We start from the raw sequence: 19,013 nt of genomic DNA, 5'->3' as shown, positions 1-19,013 counted from the left end.
ATGATAATGTACTTTTGTACATTTTACATTTTTAAAACCATTTTATCGAAATAATTTCTTTAATTTTTATAATAATATAAATAATTATTCTTTATTGGAATAAACTATTTTTACATGTATTTATTCATTATTATTTAGTTTATTCATGTATCTCATTCAATAATTGGTTAATTCATGAATTGTAGATACTACCATTAAAAAAGTAATGATTTTTGCATAATACTGTACTTTTAAGATGAATTAATAATTTAATTTGAACTAAATCCATTATAAATAATCCAATTTCAACATGAATTATTGTTTCATTATTAGAAGAAACTATTTTGAAGGGATTTTTTTTTTCTTCCACTCCATGGCTGAATGAGTGTGTCCATTTTAAAACGTCAAAAGCGTTTTTTTTAGTTGATAGTAGTAGTTTGCCCAGCTCTGACTGAGATGATCCAAGACGGCTGACGGTTGACGGTTGACGAGCCATTGTGGTTGTGGTCCGGCAGCACCGCGTGACCTTCGAGCCCACCGGATCGTACGCCGTGGACGGTTTGAAAGCCGACACCGTCTACGCGTTCACCCTGGCCGCCAGGTCCGAGACGGGCTTAGGGGTCTTCACCGGGCCCATCGAGGGCAGGACCGCCCGATCCAGTAAGTACAAAAACGATTTCTTTTTTTTCGGGTTTGTGTGTGTGGGGGTCAGTGATTCTCAACTGGTGGGTTGAGACCCAAAAGTGCACCGCAGACCCATTTGGGTGGGTCGGAGACAACTAGTAAAAAAAAAAAAAGACATGTATTCCTCTTCTAGAGTACAGCGACGGAACATAGTAGGAAAGTGACAAGAAATGTTGCTTCTTTGCGTTCTAGCCACACGATTAGCCTTTGGTCGGCGGACATCACGGTAAGCGATATGCCTTTGGCGCCTACAGCAAATTCATTTCGAACGGCATTTGAAAATATAATATACTTTCCATGTGTGTTCAGAGGCTATTTTTAAACCCCCAAAAGTCTTTAATGTTCTTCTATAAAAGTGGTTTGCGAAAATGTGGTTGCCTGAGTGACAACAGTCGGGGACCACTGCTCCAAATCAAAGCTTCTCAACCGCTGCAATCCTGAGAGCCGCACTTGCCCGATGTCGCCAAGTTGCGACCCCCATTTACAGACAAGCGCAATAAAGAATAGCCTTGGCAAACATATGTATATCATATTTTTAAACATTTGCATGTTCAACGTGCCTTTCAGGAGCACCTTGTGATTAAGAAACTGAGGATAAACATCATGTAGAAAAATTAATAAGGTCCAATAAAAAAATCACAATTGCATAAAGTACGGCGACACAATTTCACTCATCTTGGCACTGATCTCTCTTTTTTTTTTTTTTTTTTTTTTTAGGAAAGTCCCTTACCCAAAGTAATAACGTTCCTCACACACAACTGTCAAAATAATGTCCGACCTGGGACACACTTTGAGTATTTCATTGATCCTCAGTTTTTAGCTTACATACAGAATTTGTATGTCAGTCGGCGTACATCGTTACATACAACGCAGTAGTAAAGTCATCATAAATGTAACTATTTGTAGGACAAACACTTGATAAATATCAAAGAATGAAACGAAAACCAGAAAGTACAAGATTAACTGAGTGTGCCTTCTTGTGCCACGTGACCACGTATTCTTACGCCACTCACTGCACAAACGAACCTCGAAACCTTGTATGTCGGGACTGTCACGACGCACCCATTATGGGTCCGCAAGCCACTTTTGGGTCCCGACCCACCAGTTGAGAATCACTGCTCTAGATCCTTGCTAGGTTAGCATACTGATAACTGGTCCTTTAACGCTCACTGGACAAGACCGAAGAGAAGGTGGCCAAATGTTCTTCCGGAACCATGCTAGGTTGGCATGCTGCTCACCAGAGTCCTTAAGACAAGGCAAGGTGGCAAAATGTTTCTCTGGATTTGTGCCAGGTTAGCAAGCTGCTAGCTGGGCCTTCAACACTCACTGGACTCCTTCACATAAAAAACAAGATGTTACTCTTTGGCCGCACTAGGTTAGCATGCTGCTAACTGGTCTCTCAACACTCACAGGACTCTACAAAACGAAAGACAAAATGGCAAAATGTTCCTCTCCGGGTAGATAGGTTAGCACAATGCCAGCTGCACCTTAACCTCTCATTGGACCGCACCAAGATCGAAGACAAGATGTTCGTCTGGATCTATGCTTGCTAATTGGTCCTTCAACACTCACAGGACTCTACGAAACCTACAAGGTGGCAAAATGTTCCTCTGGATTTGTGCTAGGTTAGCACATCGCTAACTGGTCCTTAAACATTCGCTGGACTTTACAAGACTCAAGACAAAGTAGCAAAATGTTCCTCCGGATCTTGGCTAGGTAAGCACGGTGCCAGCTGGACTCCTCGAGATTTAAGACGGGGTTGGAAAATATTCCTTCGGATCCATGCTAGGTTAGCATGCTGCTAACTGGTTCTTAAATGCTCGCTGGACTATACAGGACCGAAGGCAGGCTGACAACATGTTCTTCTGGATCTGTGCTAGGTTAGCTCACAGCTAACTAGGCTTCATCACTTCCAACTGGATCTATGAACTCTAGCGTTCCGTCATCTCCGGCCAGTCCTCGTTCCTCCCCCCCCCCCCGGTGCATTGCGTGTTTGTGCCATTTCATACTTTTCGTGTGTTTTCATGTTAGTGTGTCGTCTTCCATGATGCGTCTGTGTTCTCATCAGCCCCCTCGGTGCCCCCCCGAGACGTCCGTCTGCTCAGCCTGAGCTCCACCAGCATCCAAGTGAGTTGGGAGCCGCCGGCCTCTGCCGCCGGACCCCGCGATGCCGCCGTCGCCGGCTACTGCCTCGCCTACCGCGCGCTGGGCGGGGAGGACGCGCAGCGCCACCAGGTGACGGCCATCGGCGCCGACGTGCACAGCTTCGTGCTGGAGGGTCTGGAAAAGTGGACGGAATATTCCGTGTGGGTGCGAGCGCTCACCGACGTCGGGCCCGGACCGGAGAGTCCTCCGGCCCGCGTCAGGACGCAGGAAGACGGTACGTGGACGGAAGGACGTCGCCGCGCTGGGGAAGTCCAAAGGCCGTCTTACGTCCTGCGCCAAAGAAGAATATGATTTCCTGGAAAATTTGCACAGATGCTGTTGATCATGTCCTTCTTTTATTTAACTTATTCAATTATTAGTTATTTCCATTTGTAATCTCTTTTTGGGAACTAAACCCATTTAACCCTCTGCTTTAAAAATGATTTTTTGAATCAAACATATTTAGTTTTTTCTATCGTGTTTATCCTGGTTCGTGTGGCGGCTCAGCTGGCGTATATTCAATTCATTTAGTCAGCAATTAGTTCGTTTTGTGTAATTTTGTGGAATTGTAGTCAGTAGTATTTCATTTTGACTTTGATTTAACATTCTCCTTAATCTGTTTAATTCAACAGAAATTAATAGGCTGCTAAAATTAACTTACATTTTTTAAACAATTGATTTCATTGAAATCATTTGATTATTTTGTACTACACTTTATAACATATTTATATATTTATTTACATATTTAGATAAACAAAAACAATGTTTAAATAATTCAATTAAATGTAGTCAACATTTTGTATTTTGAAATATATTTAATCAAAACAATTAGTTTTGTACATTTTCTAGTTATTCATTGTTATCCTTTTTTAAATAATATATTTAATGATACACATTTAATTCTGTGCTTTACAAAAAAATGTAATTTCTCCATTAAGTAATTAAATTTGACATTTTGATTTTAAAGAAAATAAAAATTTGTTGTGTTTTACAAATGATACATTTAAAATTAAAAAAAATATTTTGTATAACATAATTAACATTTCTTTTCAAAATAATCATTCAACATTGCTTTTATTTTGAAAGGTATTTAATTTATGGAATTAAACATAGTTCACATAGTGCCGTTTACTACTTTTTAAATTTCATGCTAGTTGTTTTGTAACATATTTTTGTAACATGATAAACGCCATCATATGGATGACACGTTGTTGTTGCGGTTGTGGTCGTTCAGTGCCGGGAGCGCCGCCCAGAAAGGTGGAGGCGGACGCCGTCAACTCCACGGCGGCGCGGGTGAGCTGGAAGCCGCCGCTGTCGCTCAAACAGAACGGACAGGTGCGAGGCTACCAGATCGTCTACTCCAGGATGGAGAAAGGCGAGCCTCGCGGCCAGCCGCTCATCGTGGACGTCGCCCGGCCCGACGCTCAGGTACTCGCCGGGACTTCCAAACGGTAGCGCTGCGGTTCTTTTGGAGGCTCGCTCGAAAATGACCCAAAAGGAGGCCTGGGACGCCCTCCTGTAGCTGGCCCGACTCCACATTTTCCTCACTGGTCACTTCCTGCAGGTGGACCAATACTTTTGAACACCTGCAAAAGCAGACATCTCCATATTTTAGAAATAAAAAAAGGGGGGGGGGAGAAGAAATGGAAAATGGGGGTATTCGAAATTAATATGGAAATAAAGAAAATGTGACACTTGTAAAAGTGAAAAGTGAAGAAAATGCTACAAGAAACAAAAGTATTGGGACACGTCCAGGAAGTGTAGAAAATGTGGAGTTTGGACAAAAGTATTGAGACACCAATAAGAAGGGAAATATGAACAAAGGTGGGCAAAAGTATTGGGACACGTCCAGGAAATGAAGAAAATGTGGAGTTTGGACAAAAGTATTGAGACACCAATAAAAAGTGAAATATGAACAGAGGTGGGCAAAAGTATTGGGACACGTCCAGGAAGTGAAAAAATGGTGGAGTTTGGACACAAGTATTGAGACACCAATAAAAAGTGAAATATGAACAGAGGTGGGCAAAAGTATTGGGACACGTCCAGGAAGTGAAAAAATGGTGGAGTTTGGACACAAGTATTGAGACACCAATAAAAAGTGAAATATGAACAGAGGTGGGCAAAAGTATTGGGACACGTCCAGGAAGTGAAAAAATGGTGGAGTTTGGACACAAGTATTGAGACACCAATAAAAAGTGAAATATGAACAGAGGTGGGCAAAAGTATTGGGACGCGTCCAGGACGTGAAGAAATTGTGGAGTTTGGACAAAAATATTGCGACACCAATAAGTAGTGAAATATGAACAGAGGTGGGCAAAAGTATTGGGACACGTCCAGGAAGTGAAAAAAATGTGGAGTTTGGACAAAAGTATTGAGACACCAATAAGAAGGGAAATATGAACAGAGGTGGGCAAAAGTATTGGGACACGTCCAGGAAATGAAGAAAATGTGGAGTTTGGACAAAAGTATTGAGACACCAATAAGAAGTGAAATATGAACAGAGGTGGGCAAAAGTATTGGGACACGTCCAGGAAGTGAAAAAATGGTGGAGTTTGGACACAAGTATTGAGACACCAATAAAAAGTGAAATATGAACAGAGGTGGGCAAAAGTATTGGGACACGTCCAGGAAGTGAAAAAATGGTGGAGTTTGGACACAAGTATTGAGACACCAATAAAAAGTGAAATATGAACAGAGGTGGGCAAAAGTATTGGGACACGTCCAGGACGTGAAGAAATTGTGGAGTTTGGACAAAAATATTGCGACACCAATAAGTAGTGAAATATGAACAGAGGTGGGCAAAAGTATTGGGACACGTCCAGGAAGTGAAAAAAATGTGGAGTTTGGACAAAAGTATTGAGACACCAATAAGAAGTGAAATATGAACAGAGGTGGGCAAAAGTATTGGGACACGTCCAGGAAATGAAGAAAATGTGGAGTTTGGACAAAAGTATTGAGACACCAATAAGAAGTGAAATATGAACAGAGGTGGGCAAAAGTATTGGGACACGTCCAGGAAGTGAAAAAATTGTGGAGTTTGGACAAAAGTATTGAGACACCAATAAAAAGTGAAATATGAACAGAGGTGGGCAAAAGTATTGGGACACGTCCAGGAAGTGAAAAAATTGTGGAGTTTGGACAAAAGTATTGAGACACCAATAAAAAGTGAAATATGAACAGAGGTGGGCAAAAGTATTGGGACACGTCCAGGAAGTGAAAAAAATGTGGAGTTTGGACAAAAGTATTGAGACACCAATAAGAAGTGAAATATGAACAGAGGTGGGCAAAAGTATTGGGACACGTCCAGGAAATGAAGAAAATGTGGAGTTTGGACAAAAGTATTGAGACACCAATAAGAACGGAAATATGAACAAAGGTGGGCAAAAGTATTGGGACACGTCCAGGAAATGAAGAAAATGTGGAGTTTGGAGTCATAAGAGACACAATTAGTCTCCTGTTGCCTACCGCCTTTGGGGCTAGTCGAAATCTTGGACATAAATCTTGCCCTGCTGCCACAAAACACACGCAAGCCAAACAAAACAGAAGAGAAGTAAACTAAAGAGAAATAAAAGTCACCCTGGAAACAAAACAAGAAGATTAACTCGGACTTTCCCACTCTCCTTTTTCTTTTTTTGGCAAAGCGGATAAGAATCAGCCTGCATGAAGGAAATGGAACGTGGCCTGGGGGTGCGAGGAGGAGGAGGAGGAGGAGGAGGAGGAGGAAGAGCCAGACACGCACAGACGTGTTCGTGCGCACCTTAACAATCTGACTCACTTTTGTCTCCTCGGGGACGTCCTCATTCAAAACTAATAAGATCATTACACAAATAACAATCTAACCCTTTATACAGTATGATATATAATATCACACCTGGACTATCTATCTATCTATCTTGAATTTTACGAGTAATAAGTTGTAATACGATGAAAATATAGTCGGAATACTATGTTTTAATTTTTTACGAATATAAAATAATCTTCTGCAACTAAAGATGCAATACTACGAGTATACAGTGAAGCAAATTGTTTCGTGTGAAAAAAGTCAACATTTTGCAAGGAAACGTTGCAATACTATGTACAAAAAGATTGAATCAAATGTTTTTCTTTAAATATTAAACAAAGTTGTGATACTACGAGAGGGAAGTCTTCATTTTCTGAGAAAAAAAATCATTTTAACAAGAAAAAGCGCATATTTCGAGAAACCAGTTGTAATGTTATGCACAAAAAGTCAGGACAAAAATAGTTGGATTTTCAGCTAATAAATCGTAATACAAGTGGACAGTCCTCATTTTACCAGAGGGTCAAAAGCAAAGGTCAAAATACGATGAGAAAACAAAATTGTATTTTGAACAATTGAAGAAGGTAAATGGAAGAAATTTGACAGTTCCAAAAAGTGCAATGGGTGCACACGTGTCAGCACGTTTGAATCCTTTCACGTTATCGTCCGCCGCCCGGACATCTTGTTCGGACGCTTCGGTCACGTGAGCCACCGAACGTCCTGACGGCCTGCGGGAGTCGCCTGTCCTGTGCGTTCGGTTTTTGGGAGCTCGAGCGAGTGGCGAGGCGCCGACCGGTCTTATCTGATCACGCCACGCTCACGCTCCGCCGCCGTCTTCGTCGGCGCCGGCGCAAGGCAGCGTTTCATTTGTGTGAGGATGTTTGACTGAGTCGTCGTTGGGACGCTCCGCACGCCAAACGTGACCGATTGCGTGCCGAGTCACCGTGTCTTCATTGGGCGCTCGACATGTCGATCATTTCATGTCAGCGGCAAAGTTTGGATGCGATGTCACTCGGTGTTCATGCACTCATCGGGTGCGCTACGTGTCAATCAGTACTGATTGGCTGTCATGTCGTCGAGTGGCCTAGCCAGTGAGCCATTTTTCACTTGGTCGTCGAAGTTTTAAACAATTGTGGAAAAGATTCCAGATTTCCAGATGCACTCTTTAAGAGGTGAAAAAGTTGGAGAATGGTAAAAATGTATGGAAATGGAACATTTTTAAAGTGGTTCATTTGAATAATAACATAACAATTCATTGAATTCATTATGGTTACTAACGAATTAACCAATCATTTTAAAATGTTATTTATTTCAAAATGACTTTTAACGCCCCCCCAAAAAAGGATGAAGTGGTCAGCCTAAGAAGCGTTGGTGTAAAAAAAATTTTTTTTAAAAATGGTGTGGAGTGTTTTGCGGCATCCCACATCTCATTGGTGGGGGATGTGGTCGATGGGGACGAGCACTACTACTACTACTAAATGCATTTTATATACTGTAGAGCTTTTCTACACATGCAAAGCTGCTAATAATCGAGTTACGACTAAAATAGTAACAAAATGTCTTCCTAGCAATGTGGTGAATGAAGGTTTCCTCCCCCTTTCTGCTCCGTGTCAAGCGGCGATTTGTGCACACATCGCATGATTGATCCTCAAGGAACTACTTTAAAAAACGGATTATTTTACTCACATTTGTATTATTTACAATAACTCAATTAAGCAAGTATTTAATAAAAGGAATAATACTAAAATGAATGCATTTCATTTGTCCAATATTGGGGGGGATAAAACATCTAAATGAATGCCACAAATGATACAGAACTCTTGATCATGTAAATGTAAATGCGATTTATTAGCGACCAATGTAGCTAATTAGCATGCTCACCAGTGTGCTAATGTTTGTTAGCATGTTTGGGTAACCCTGCACTATAGCGCACAGTGGATGTGCTGCGTGCGTGTAAGGTGAAGCGTAAATCTGCGCGTCGCTTCTGATCAGCGTCATTGTCAGCGTCGGCGGAGCCAGGGGGCGCCGCTAAACTTATCAGGCTGAGGCCGTCAGACAGGTCCCCGGAGAGACCCCCGCGGCGGCCGCACGGCTTTCGTCGCAAGCCCTCGGAACCGGCAGCTCGGCGCGTTGAGACGGGAAGGCTGCAAATCGGCTGCGACGCTCCTCCGGGTGAACAAAACAAACACGGCCGGGACCACCGGCGGAACGTTCTGCTCCGGCGCCAGCTGCCATCTTACTGTGACCTCACCTGCCTCCTCTTTCCACACACCTGCATGCTCTGGATCTCAACTCCTCTACAAACAACAACAGACTTTTTTTTTTTTTTTCTCGCTTCAAGTTTTCAGTGTTGTACTCTTGATGTTGCGTATGCGCCAGATTGACGAAATGTAGATTCTCAGGTCATCCAGGTCACGGTCATCCGCAAAGGTTGGATCGGGGCAACTGGACGCTTCTTGTTGTTGAAAACGATTCATCTTCAGGCTTCTTCACTTCTTAAGTGTGGCGTCTCCCTATTGAAGTATATGCAGGGGGGGGGGGGGGTCACAAAAGGCTTGTTGTTGTTGATTTTGTTGATGTTGGTTTTGTTGTTGCTGATTTTGTTGTTGATGTTGATTTTGTCGATGTGGTTGTTGTTGATGGTTTTGCTGTTGTTGATTTTGTCGATGTTGAGGTTGCTGCCGATGTTAAATTATTTATTGTAGATTTTGTTGTTTTTGCCGATGTTGAGTTTGTTGTTGATGAAGTTGTTGCTAGGTGTGGCTGGTGAATGACCGTCGTGCATAACAAGCAGTCGTTCACCTAACAGCACTAACGAGCTGTTTTGCCACTCTTCCGTCATTTTGATCCACTTTGCACTTCTTAATGGGAATTTAGCGATTCCGATTCTGTTATCAATACTGCTTATCGATCCGATTCCTTATCGATTCTCATTGGGTGAGGGAATGACTTGATGCAATCTTTACTGTCCAACTCTAAAATCAGAGTATATTACTCCCATTCCGAAAGTCTCTAAATGGTTCCCAGTCAACTTTAGAATAGACTTTAAAATTCTGCTACTGGCGAATAAATCACAAAATGGTTTAGGTCCTGAATACATTCAAGAAATGCTCACGGACTATAAAGCCAGTCAGGCTCTGAGGTCTTCAGACTCGGGTCAGATCGTGGAGCCCAGAGTCCAAAGCAAACACGGTGAAGCAGCATGTGGCCGTTATGCTTCACATAATCGGAGTAAGCTGCCAACAGAAGTGACGTCAACCCCAAGTGTGCATGTTATCAAGTCCAGGTTAAAACTGGTTCTTTTTTCTCCTGCTTATGATTGAGCATTTTAGCACTTTTAAAATCTTTCTTGCACTCTAGATTATTTTCGTAAAATGTCTTTTATGTTTTCTCTACTTTCTTTTTTAAAGCTTTGAATCACGTAAAACACATTGAGCTACCTTGTGTATGAAATGCGCGATATAAATGAATTTGCTTGGCCTTGCCTCAAATCTTAAAATACAGTAGATCCTTTATGCACATAATCTGTTATGTTTTCTTGGGGGGGGGGGGGGGGGGGGGGGGGAATTATGCAATTTAGTTCTCAAAGTACATGTAAGGACACCAAAAAGCTTAATGCGTTTTTGTTGTTGTTGCTTTCTTTACAAGATATTAAAGTACCTTGAGAAATGTTCCAGTTCCTCTTATTGGTCCAGAGAAAAGGACATATTTGGGTTTCAAGCCCAACAGACGCAACAACGTGACACACTGAGACTGAGAACAATCTCAGGATAGCGTCTAACTTTCATCATTTCCTGCATCTCTTGTGATCCACCAGGTGTTTTTTTTTTGTTTTTTCTCTCCACTGGATAAACTTCCAGATATACGACACTTTGTCTCCTAACATTGGGAATATTTACACTGCTCCTTTTGCACGCTACGTGATCCAAACTAATTCAGACCCGGTTTTGCAAAATACCATCCGCACGGTTATAGAAAGCGTTTTTTTTTTTTTTAGAAACTGCCACCTCCAGAGAGAGTCGGGGAGCCTCCTCAGAGGCACATCCCAGGGAGGTGAGCGTCAGATCGGCCGAGCCCCGCTCAAAGCTCTGGTTCAAAGCAAACAAGCGATTCCTAGGAATCCAATTACTGGGAACCGGTTCTCAAAAAGACGTTTTCTTTCGATTCCCACCCTTATACGGTGTCCCAAAGGTTTGTGTCCAAACTGCTCACGTCCTTTCCCGACAGGAAGCCGTTTTGACGGGCCTGCTGCCGGAGACCAGCTACTCGCTGACGGTGGCGGCGTACACCACCAAGGGGGACGGCGCCCACAGCAAGGCCCGGCTGGTCACCACCACAGGCGCAGGTGCGATCCTCACTGGAGGACATTTCACCATGACGTCACAAGTACCTCCGGGTGGCAAAAGCTCCGGCCTTCTCAGATGGCCCCGCTAGTACACAAACCCTTCTTTGTCATTGAGAAAACGGGGGAAATGGCTCGAATCATGATTTTAGAAGGAGGATTTTTGAAAGTGTGACGTGTCAGTCGGAAAGTAGATGTTACGTGAGGTCGATTGCTTGGAAGGGAGACGAAATGCCAGCCGTAATTTGCATTTCAACAGATAAGTAGGTTCACAAATTCAGACATAGTTGACATGATTACTGAGGGACTAGCTGACTAATGGACTTTTCTTTTGCTCCGATTAATGGTTGTGAAGCTGAAATGGATAGTGCGCTGTCGTCTATTAGCAGACTAGCATTTGCTAAATTACTCAAAGGCTGTGCAAGAAGGTTCGAGCCATAAAGGATCGAGATGGAAATGTGTTGACTGGTGCCAGTAGAGTCCTGGATAGATGAAAATGATACTTTGAGGATGAATGAAGAAAATGAGAGAGAAGAAAGTAGAAAAGGCAAAAGGACCAGGAAGTCGCAGTGATTAATTAGTACGAGAAAAGTTAGAAAGACACGAAGGAAGAGGCTGAAAAATGGAAAGGCAGCTGGTCCGGATGGAGATGTGGCTGTAGAGATTGTGAGGGGACAAGCCGAAAGGAAAAGACTACTACGCCACCAGCTCTTGTGATCATCATTTGTCCCGCTTAGCCACAGGTTTTTTTTTTTTTTTTTAGGCAATAATGTAAACCTTTTGGTGTCTATTTTAACAACACAGTTTTTTGTTTTGGTCACGGTTTCAGTCCCCATCAGTGGTAGTCGCTCACTTTTGTGTCACCCGGATGTAACCTGACCCTTTACACACGATGAAAAAGTATTTTATCGTATTGAGGGGCGACCTACTTCACTTCCTGGTTTTCTGTTTCCAGTCCCAGGCAAGCCCACCATGATGATCAGCACTACCATCGGCAACACGGCGCTGATCCAATGGCAGCCGCCCAAGGAGATGGCGGGCGAGCACGTGGGCTACCGGCTGCAGTACAAGCGGGCCGAGGAGGAGGCCTTTGCCGTCAGAGACTTCCGCAAGACCGACGACCACTTCACCGTCACCGGCCTCCACAAGGGGGCCACCTACATCTTCAAACTGTGCGCCAAGAACCGGGCGGGCAACGGCGAGGAGTACGCGAAGGAGATCAGCACCCCAGAGGACGCCCCCGCCAGCTACCCCCTCAACCTGAGCGTGGTGGGCTTGACCGCCACCGCCACCCGGCTGTCCTGGGAGCCGCCCCCGCTGGCCGAGCGCAATGGGAAGATCGTCAAGTACGTGGTGGTGTACCGCGACATCAACAGCCAGAACGAGAGCGCCGACACCACGGAGGAAACGCACGTGAGCCTGAGCGGCCTGCGGCCGGACACCACCTACGACATCCGTGTGCAGGCCTTCACCGCGAAGGGCGGCGGACCCCTCAGTCCCAGCATACAGAGCAGGACCATGTCCACCGCAATGTCGGGTCAGTACAACACAACTCTTACTATTCAACCGCACAAGCTTAAGATGGAGATCTTGACACAGTTCTTATCTTGACTTGCCGCTTGCCGTGGTTCTTGCCGTAAATCGTAACAGGGCTATTATCTTTCTATTCTCCACTTGGTTTCTGACTGGTTCTTGATTTGATTTTAACTTGGTGCTTGACAGGTTCTTGACCTGTCTCTTGACTTGATTTTTGACTGGTTCCTGACTGGTTTTGAGTTGGTTCTTGACTGTTTTAAACTTGTTTTTCTATCTAGTTTTTGATTAGGGTTTTGACCTGGTTCTTGACTTGTTGTTGAACTGGTTCTTGAGTGGATCTTGACTTGGTTTTTGACCTGGTTCTTGACTGATTTTTGACTTAATGTTTTAATTCGGCCGTTAACATTGTTCTTGACTTGATTTTATTCTTGGTTGTTGACTGATTCTTCTCGACTTGGTTCTTGACATAGTTATTGACATTTTCCTTGCCGTGGTTCTGGATGTGGTCCTTAACTTGGCTTTTGACTGGACTCTTGATGTTGTTCTTGCCCTCTTTCTTGGTGTGTTTCTTAACTTGGTTTGAGACTTGGTTTTGGACTTGTTCTTGATGTGGCTTTTGACTGCCGCTGAAGTGATTGGAGCTAAGAAACAGCAAAATGTCCCTACCGCCTTGAGATTTTGTCAAATGAAAATGCATTCAAATCTTTGTTATCAATCCTTGCGATGTTCCTTCAGTGTTCACCCAAAACTTCGGTGTGAAGGCGGTTACGAAAACATCCGTGCTGTTGACCTGGGATGTTCCTGAGACCTTTGAGTCCGAGGTGCCCCTTAAGGTAGCTCCCTGGGAAGCGTCCGATCGCAGTATCGTAGCAGTGATGATGTCAACATAGCGGCGATGATATCATCCCCGGCAGATCCTCTACAACCAGCAGAGCGTGGAGGTGCGCGGCGAACGCAAGAGGATGCTCATCACGCAGCTCTCGCCCGACACCGACTACTCCTTTGTGCTGATGAGCCGCGGGAACAGCGCCGGCGGCCTCCAGCAGCAGGTCTCCGTCCGGACCCCTCCGGACCTGCTCCCGAACAAACCGTCAGAGTATCCGCAGGATGTGGAGGAGGGCGGGAAAGTCACACTGCGGCTGCCTCGGGTTCCGCCTGAAGCCCCAGTCAGGTCTGCGCTGTCCTGGTTTTCCACCATAGTCAACATATTCAGACATTTTCATCTAAGATGACATGCAGTTACAAAGGCACATTATGAATGTATCGTAAGTTACAAATGTAGCTTACGAAAGTACGTTAAATGTATGTTACGAATATACTGCACGTTCCAAAGGTGCATTTTGGATGTACGTTCTGAATGTGCATTGCGAAGTTACCTTACGAATCTATACCTTACGGATAGATGTACATTACGGAAACTTGAATCTACGTTACAAAGGTGCGCTACGAAGGTACAGCATGTGACGTATTTACGTTACGAGTGTAGGTTCCGAACGTAGGTTACAAATGTAGGTTATGATGGTATATTAGGAATGCACATTATGAAGGTACGTCACGAAGGCACGCCATGAACGTACAGTAAGTTGCGAATGTATGTTATGAAGGTACGTTACCAAAGGATATTCTTAATGTATGTGACAGATCTACGTTATGGATGCATGTTACTATGGTACTGTATGTTATAGCATATATTATCTAGGTTACAAAGGTACATTATAACGGTGCAGTATGTACAGTACAAAATTAAGTTTCGGATGTGTGTTGTGAGTATAGGTTACGAAGGTATGTTATGAAGGTGCGTTATGAAAAGTAGCTGTATGTTCATAAGGTACATTACGATGATACGTTACGTAGCTACGTTACAGGTGCATGTTGCAAAGGTATGCTATGAAGTTGCAGTATGTTACAGATGTACGTTACAAAGGTACGTTACGAATGTACATTTCAGACGTAGGTTACAAAGGTACGTTACGACGTTACAATGTAGGTTACGAATGTACATGACAAATGTTAAGATGTTACAAATGTACACTTGGTATGTTATGACGGTCCATTGTGAATCTATGTTATGAATCTACGTGAAGGTACGTTACATTGCCAATGTGGTCTCAGGTGGTTCTACATTGTGGTTGTCCCGGTCACACCGGCGTCCCTGAGGTGGGAGAACCCTGAAGACATGGACCTCCAAGAGGTGAGTGTCAGACCCGCGCCTAGTTTGAGCTCACTTGCCAAAAACACGGTGAAGTACGGTGGGACTCGAAGCTCATAATCTGCTCAAGGTGACAATTTAAAAACACGGTTGTTGACATTCGACTCCATCCATCATGTTTGTCGTTTTACATCGGTTGGACAGCTCTTGGATGGCGAGGGCGACGCCGGGAGGAAGAGGAGGCACATCGAGAGCGACTTCCTTCGGCCGTACGTGGCGGCCAAGCTGGACTCGCTTCCTGACATTTTCACGCTGGGCGACGGCCACGCGTACCACGGCTTCCGCAACAAGGCGTTGCCGGGGCAACAGCAATACCGATGCTTCGTGCTGGTCGAGCTGATGAACGGCGAATCTGTAAGAGTCTCCATTTTGTAACCACGTTGCCAACAATACAAGACGGCAGCAAGTGTGGAGCGAAAACAAGATGAGAGTGTAACATTTTCAATAGTGTTCCGCGCTTTCCAGTTCTATGCTAAATGTTCCGACCCATATGTAGCAGAGGACACTGGCAGCCAGTCCGTTCTCGGAAGCCATCCTGGTGAAGCTCCACAGCGGGATGGCACGCCACTCCGAGGACTCCGAGATGCTTTGGGTGATGGGACCCGTGCTGGCCGTCATCCTCATCGTCATCATCGTCATCGCCATTCTTCTCTTCAAGAGGTCAGGGACGCGGAATGACACCGCCGCAGCGCACCTCCATTTTGAATATGATGTTAGCGTCAGCTCGAGCACCTGAGTGTCACGTGCATGACCTTTGAACTCCTTCTCTCCCTTCTGCTTTTCTTGTCTCTCTCTCTCTGGACGCAGCAAGCAAGAAAGGTGAGCGAGCGCTTCTTTTTACAACCTCCTCGTACTCTTTTTCTGACTACTTCTTTATTCAATGCTACTTTTTGAATGTTACTTTTCAATTTTACTTGATCAAATGTACTTGAATGAGGACAGGCAGTATAGAAAATGGATGGATGGATTTGTTCAATGCTACTTTTAAAAACAATGCTGCTGTATTCAACGCGATATTATTCAGCGCTGCTTCATCAATGCTACCATAGTCGGTGATATTTATTCCATGTTAATTTTTCGATGCTATCGTACTTCATCGATGGTATTTTTCAACGCCACTTCATCACTGCTATTTTATTCAGTGTTGCATTTTTTTCAATGCTACTTTTATCAATGCGACTTTTCAGTGCTACTTTATTCAATGTCACTTTCTCAATGCTTCTTTTTCAATACCTGCTAGTTGATACCATGCTGTTTTTTCGACCTACATTATTCAACGTTACTTCATTCAATTACATTATTCAGTAGTATAGTTTCAGTGCTACCGTTTCAACACTACTTTATTTAATGGTCCTTTCTCAATGCTACCTTTTCAATGTTGCTTTTCCAATACCTTGTACAATTCTACTTTTTAACCAACATTATTCAATGTCCCTTTATTCAAAGCTACTTTGTAATGCGACTTTCTCAATGCTACTCTTTCAATGCCTTTTTACAATGCTACCTTTCCAACATACATTCAATGCTACCTTTTTCAATTCTACTTTCTCAATGCTTCATTTCAAATACCTCATACACTGATACGTATTCAACCAACCTTATTCAAACTCCCTTTCTTCACAGCTAATTTTTTCAATGTTACTTTCGCAACACTACTCTTTCAATACTTTATACTATGCTACATTCTCAACATACATTGTTCAATATTACTTTATTCAGTGTTACTTTTTCAATGTTATACAGAATGCTACCTTTTCAACCAAGTTTATTCAATACAACATTTTCAAACTACATTATTGCAATCACTTTAGTCAATGCTATATTATTCAATATTACAATAGAAATGGCACATTTTAAACGTACCTTTAATCATAGTTACCTTTTCAATGCTGCTTTTTACTGCTACTTTTTCCAGTGTTGCTTCTTCAATACTGTGTACAACGTTACTTTATTCAGGAAGCGAACGTGTCCGTCGTCCAAAGACGAGCACATGGCGGACGTGAAGGACTCACTCCTGGCCCACTCGTCCGACCCCGTGGAGATGAGGAGGCTCAACTATCAGACCCAAGGCATGCACAAACGCGAACACGCACACACAACACTGTTGATTTTCAATGACGTGCCGCCGTGTGTTGAAATTGCGATCTGTCAGTCCATTTGTGACGTTTTTCCCTCCTCCCCAACAGGTGGCAGCACAGTCAGCTGTCCAACCACACCAAGTAAGTTGCCATTTCTCTTGTCAAAATATAGTGTACATGACAACATTCAAATGCAACGACAACTGTGTAATATTATGATGAAGTGATTATATGTTGACTATATGATTTTCACGGTCTGAGGGAAACCCTAACCACAGTGCTGCCCCCGGTGGAAAGGACTTTGACACCCCTGAATTCTAGGCCAACTAAAAATAACAAAAATAATTCGGTATGCCTTGCTTTTACTGTAAAGGTATCATTTGGTTTAATAGTTTTGCTTTCAAAAAACTGCAACAGCAATGCGCAAAAATAATTTGTAGTACCTGTAATACCTGAAACAATGTGACGAAAATGGTTTGGGAAAAAAAAGTACAGTCTTGTCTTAAACCTAGAGAAAAATGTGCAAAATCTTTAGTAGAAAAAAAAAATCCAAACGGGCAACCAGATGCCTTGGGACAGCTCTGCTCTTGTGCGCGTGAGGTCCAGACTTTTCTCTCACCACGTTTGTCTTCCCTCCATCAGGAATGAGGCAACATCCTCCCATCGCCACCTGCGACCTGGCCGACCACATCGAGCGACTCAAGGCCAACGACGGCCTGCGCTTCTCGCAGGAGTACGAGGTAGTACGAGCACGCGCACGCACAAACACACACGCGTACCTTGAAGGAGAAATGCCCCAAACGTTGTTGGCCAGACTTTCTAGCGCAAAGTTCGAACAATTTTTCAAGTGTGAATCATATTGTGACTGGAATGAATCTGATCGTAATTGTAATTGAATTGCGTCGCATCCAAATTGGAGTGAACCGTTTGTCTTGTAACGGGAGTGAACCGCATCACGTGGTTTTGTTTTTTGTCATTGTATTTTAAACGGCGGGAATCCAAAGAATTTTCGGACGGATGCTCGTAACAAAGGCGACGTTTCCGTGTCTCCCTTCAGTCCATCGACCCCGGTCAGCAGTTCACGTGGGAACATTCCAACATGGAGATCAACAAGCCCAAGAATCGCTATGCCAATGTCACCGCCTACGACCACTCCAGAGTCCTCCTCACGCCCGTGGACGGTGAGCGCCACCGACCGCCTGCTTTGTGATTCCGACGCGGCTCATCTGATTTGAATCTGCCTTCGTCTCAGGAGTTCTGGGCAGCGACTACATCAACGGAAACTACGTGGACGGCTACAGGAAGCAGAACGCCTACATCGCCACGCAGGGACCGCTGCCCGACACGCTCGGAGACTTCTGGAGGCTCGTGTGGGAACAGCGCACCTGCACAGTCGTCATGATGACGCGTCTGGAGGAGAAGTCGCGAGTAGGATCATGACGAGGGTGATGATGATGAGGATGTTGAGGATGAGGATGAGGATGTTCATGTCTTTGTAGGTGAAGTGCGAGCAGTACTGGCCCAGTCGTGGTACTGAAACCTACGGCATGATCCAGGTGACCGTGCTGGACACTGTGGAGTTGGCCACCTACAGCGTGCGCACATTCGCACTCTACAAGGTCCGATTAATATACCATATTTCGATCATATTTAATGTTGTATACCGCGAATGTACAACCCCAATTCCAATGAAGTTGGAATGTTGTGTTAAACATAAATTAAAACAGAATAGGGTCATGTTTACCACTGTGTTACATCGCATTTTCTTTGAACAACATTCAATAAACGTTTGGGAACTGAGGATGCTAATTGTTGAAGCTTTGTCTTCTTTTCCCATTCTTGCTCTTCAGCCATTCAACAGTCTCCGTTGTCGTATTTTACGCTTCATAATGCGCCAAACATTTTCAATGGGAGACAGGTCTGGACGGCAGCCAGGCCAGTCCAGTACCCGCACTCTTTTACTACCAAGCCACGCTGTTGTAACACGTGCAGAATGTGGTTTTGGCATTGTCTTGCTGAAATAAGCAGGGGCACCCATGAAAAAGCCGTCGCTTGGATGGCAGCGTATGTTTCTCCAAAACCTGTAAGTACCTTTCAGCATGAATGGTGCCTTCACAGATGTGTAAGTTGCCCATGCCATTGGCACTAACACAGCCCCATACCATCACAGATGCTGACTTTTGAACTTTCTGTCCATAACAGTCCGGATGGTTCTTTTCCTCTTTGGCCCGGAGGACACGACGTCCACAATTTCCCAAAACA

General features: G+C 44.0%; 1 protein-coding gene across 5 annotated transcripts in view; it reads left to right on the top strand.

Annotated features, from left to right (window-relative positions):
• The window catches only part of ptprfa (protein tyrosine phosphatase receptor type Fa), a 68,437-nt gene that overhangs the window by 40,338 nt on the left and 9,086 nt on the right, over positions 1-19,013 (top strand). For 3 of the 5 annotated variants that reach the window (XM_061682942.1, XM_061682943.1, XM_061682941.1), the window contains 16 exons: positions 495-639; positions 2,732-3,043; positions 4,043-4,236; positions 10,814-10,931; positions 11,884-12,465; positions 13,200-13,297; positions 13,379-13,635; positions 14,577-14,655; positions 14,818-15,027; positions 15,170-15,333; positions 16,630-16,742; positions 16,860-16,892; positions 17,394-17,491; positions 17,809-17,932; positions 18,004-18,179; positions 18,251-18,370. In XM_061682942.1, coding sequence (XP_061538926.1) covers positions 495-639; positions 2,732-3,043; positions 4,043-4,236; positions 10,814-10,931; positions 11,884-12,465; positions 13,200-13,297; positions 13,379-13,635; positions 14,577-14,655; positions 14,818-15,027; positions 15,170-15,333; positions 16,630-16,742; positions 16,860-16,892; positions 17,394-17,491; positions 17,809-17,932; positions 18,004-18,179; positions 18,251-18,370 — 2,823 coding nt within the window. The remainder of the gene's footprint in view (positions 1-494; positions 640-2,731; positions 3,044-4,042; positions 4,237-10,813; positions 10,932-11,883; positions 12,466-13,199; positions 13,298-13,378; positions 13,636-14,576; positions 14,656-14,817; positions 15,028-15,169; positions 15,334-16,629; positions 16,743-16,859; positions 16,893-17,393; positions 17,492-17,808; positions 17,933-18,003; positions 18,180-18,250; positions 18,371-19,013) is intronic. The other 2 variants (XM_061682945.1, XM_061682944.1) reach the window with 1 other exon arrangement.

The sequence above is a fragment of the Phycodurus eques genome, chromosome 8 (assembly GCF_024500275.1).
Source record: "Phycodurus eques isolate BA_2022a chromosome 8, UOR_Pequ_1.1, whole genome shotgun sequence".
Lineage (NCBI taxonomy): Eukaryota > Metazoa > Chordata > Actinopteri > Syngnathiformes > Syngnathidae > Phycodurus > Phycodurus eques.
The sequence above is the reverse complement of the archived record's forward strand: the minus strand, read 5'-3'. Positions and strand labels throughout refer to the sequence as shown.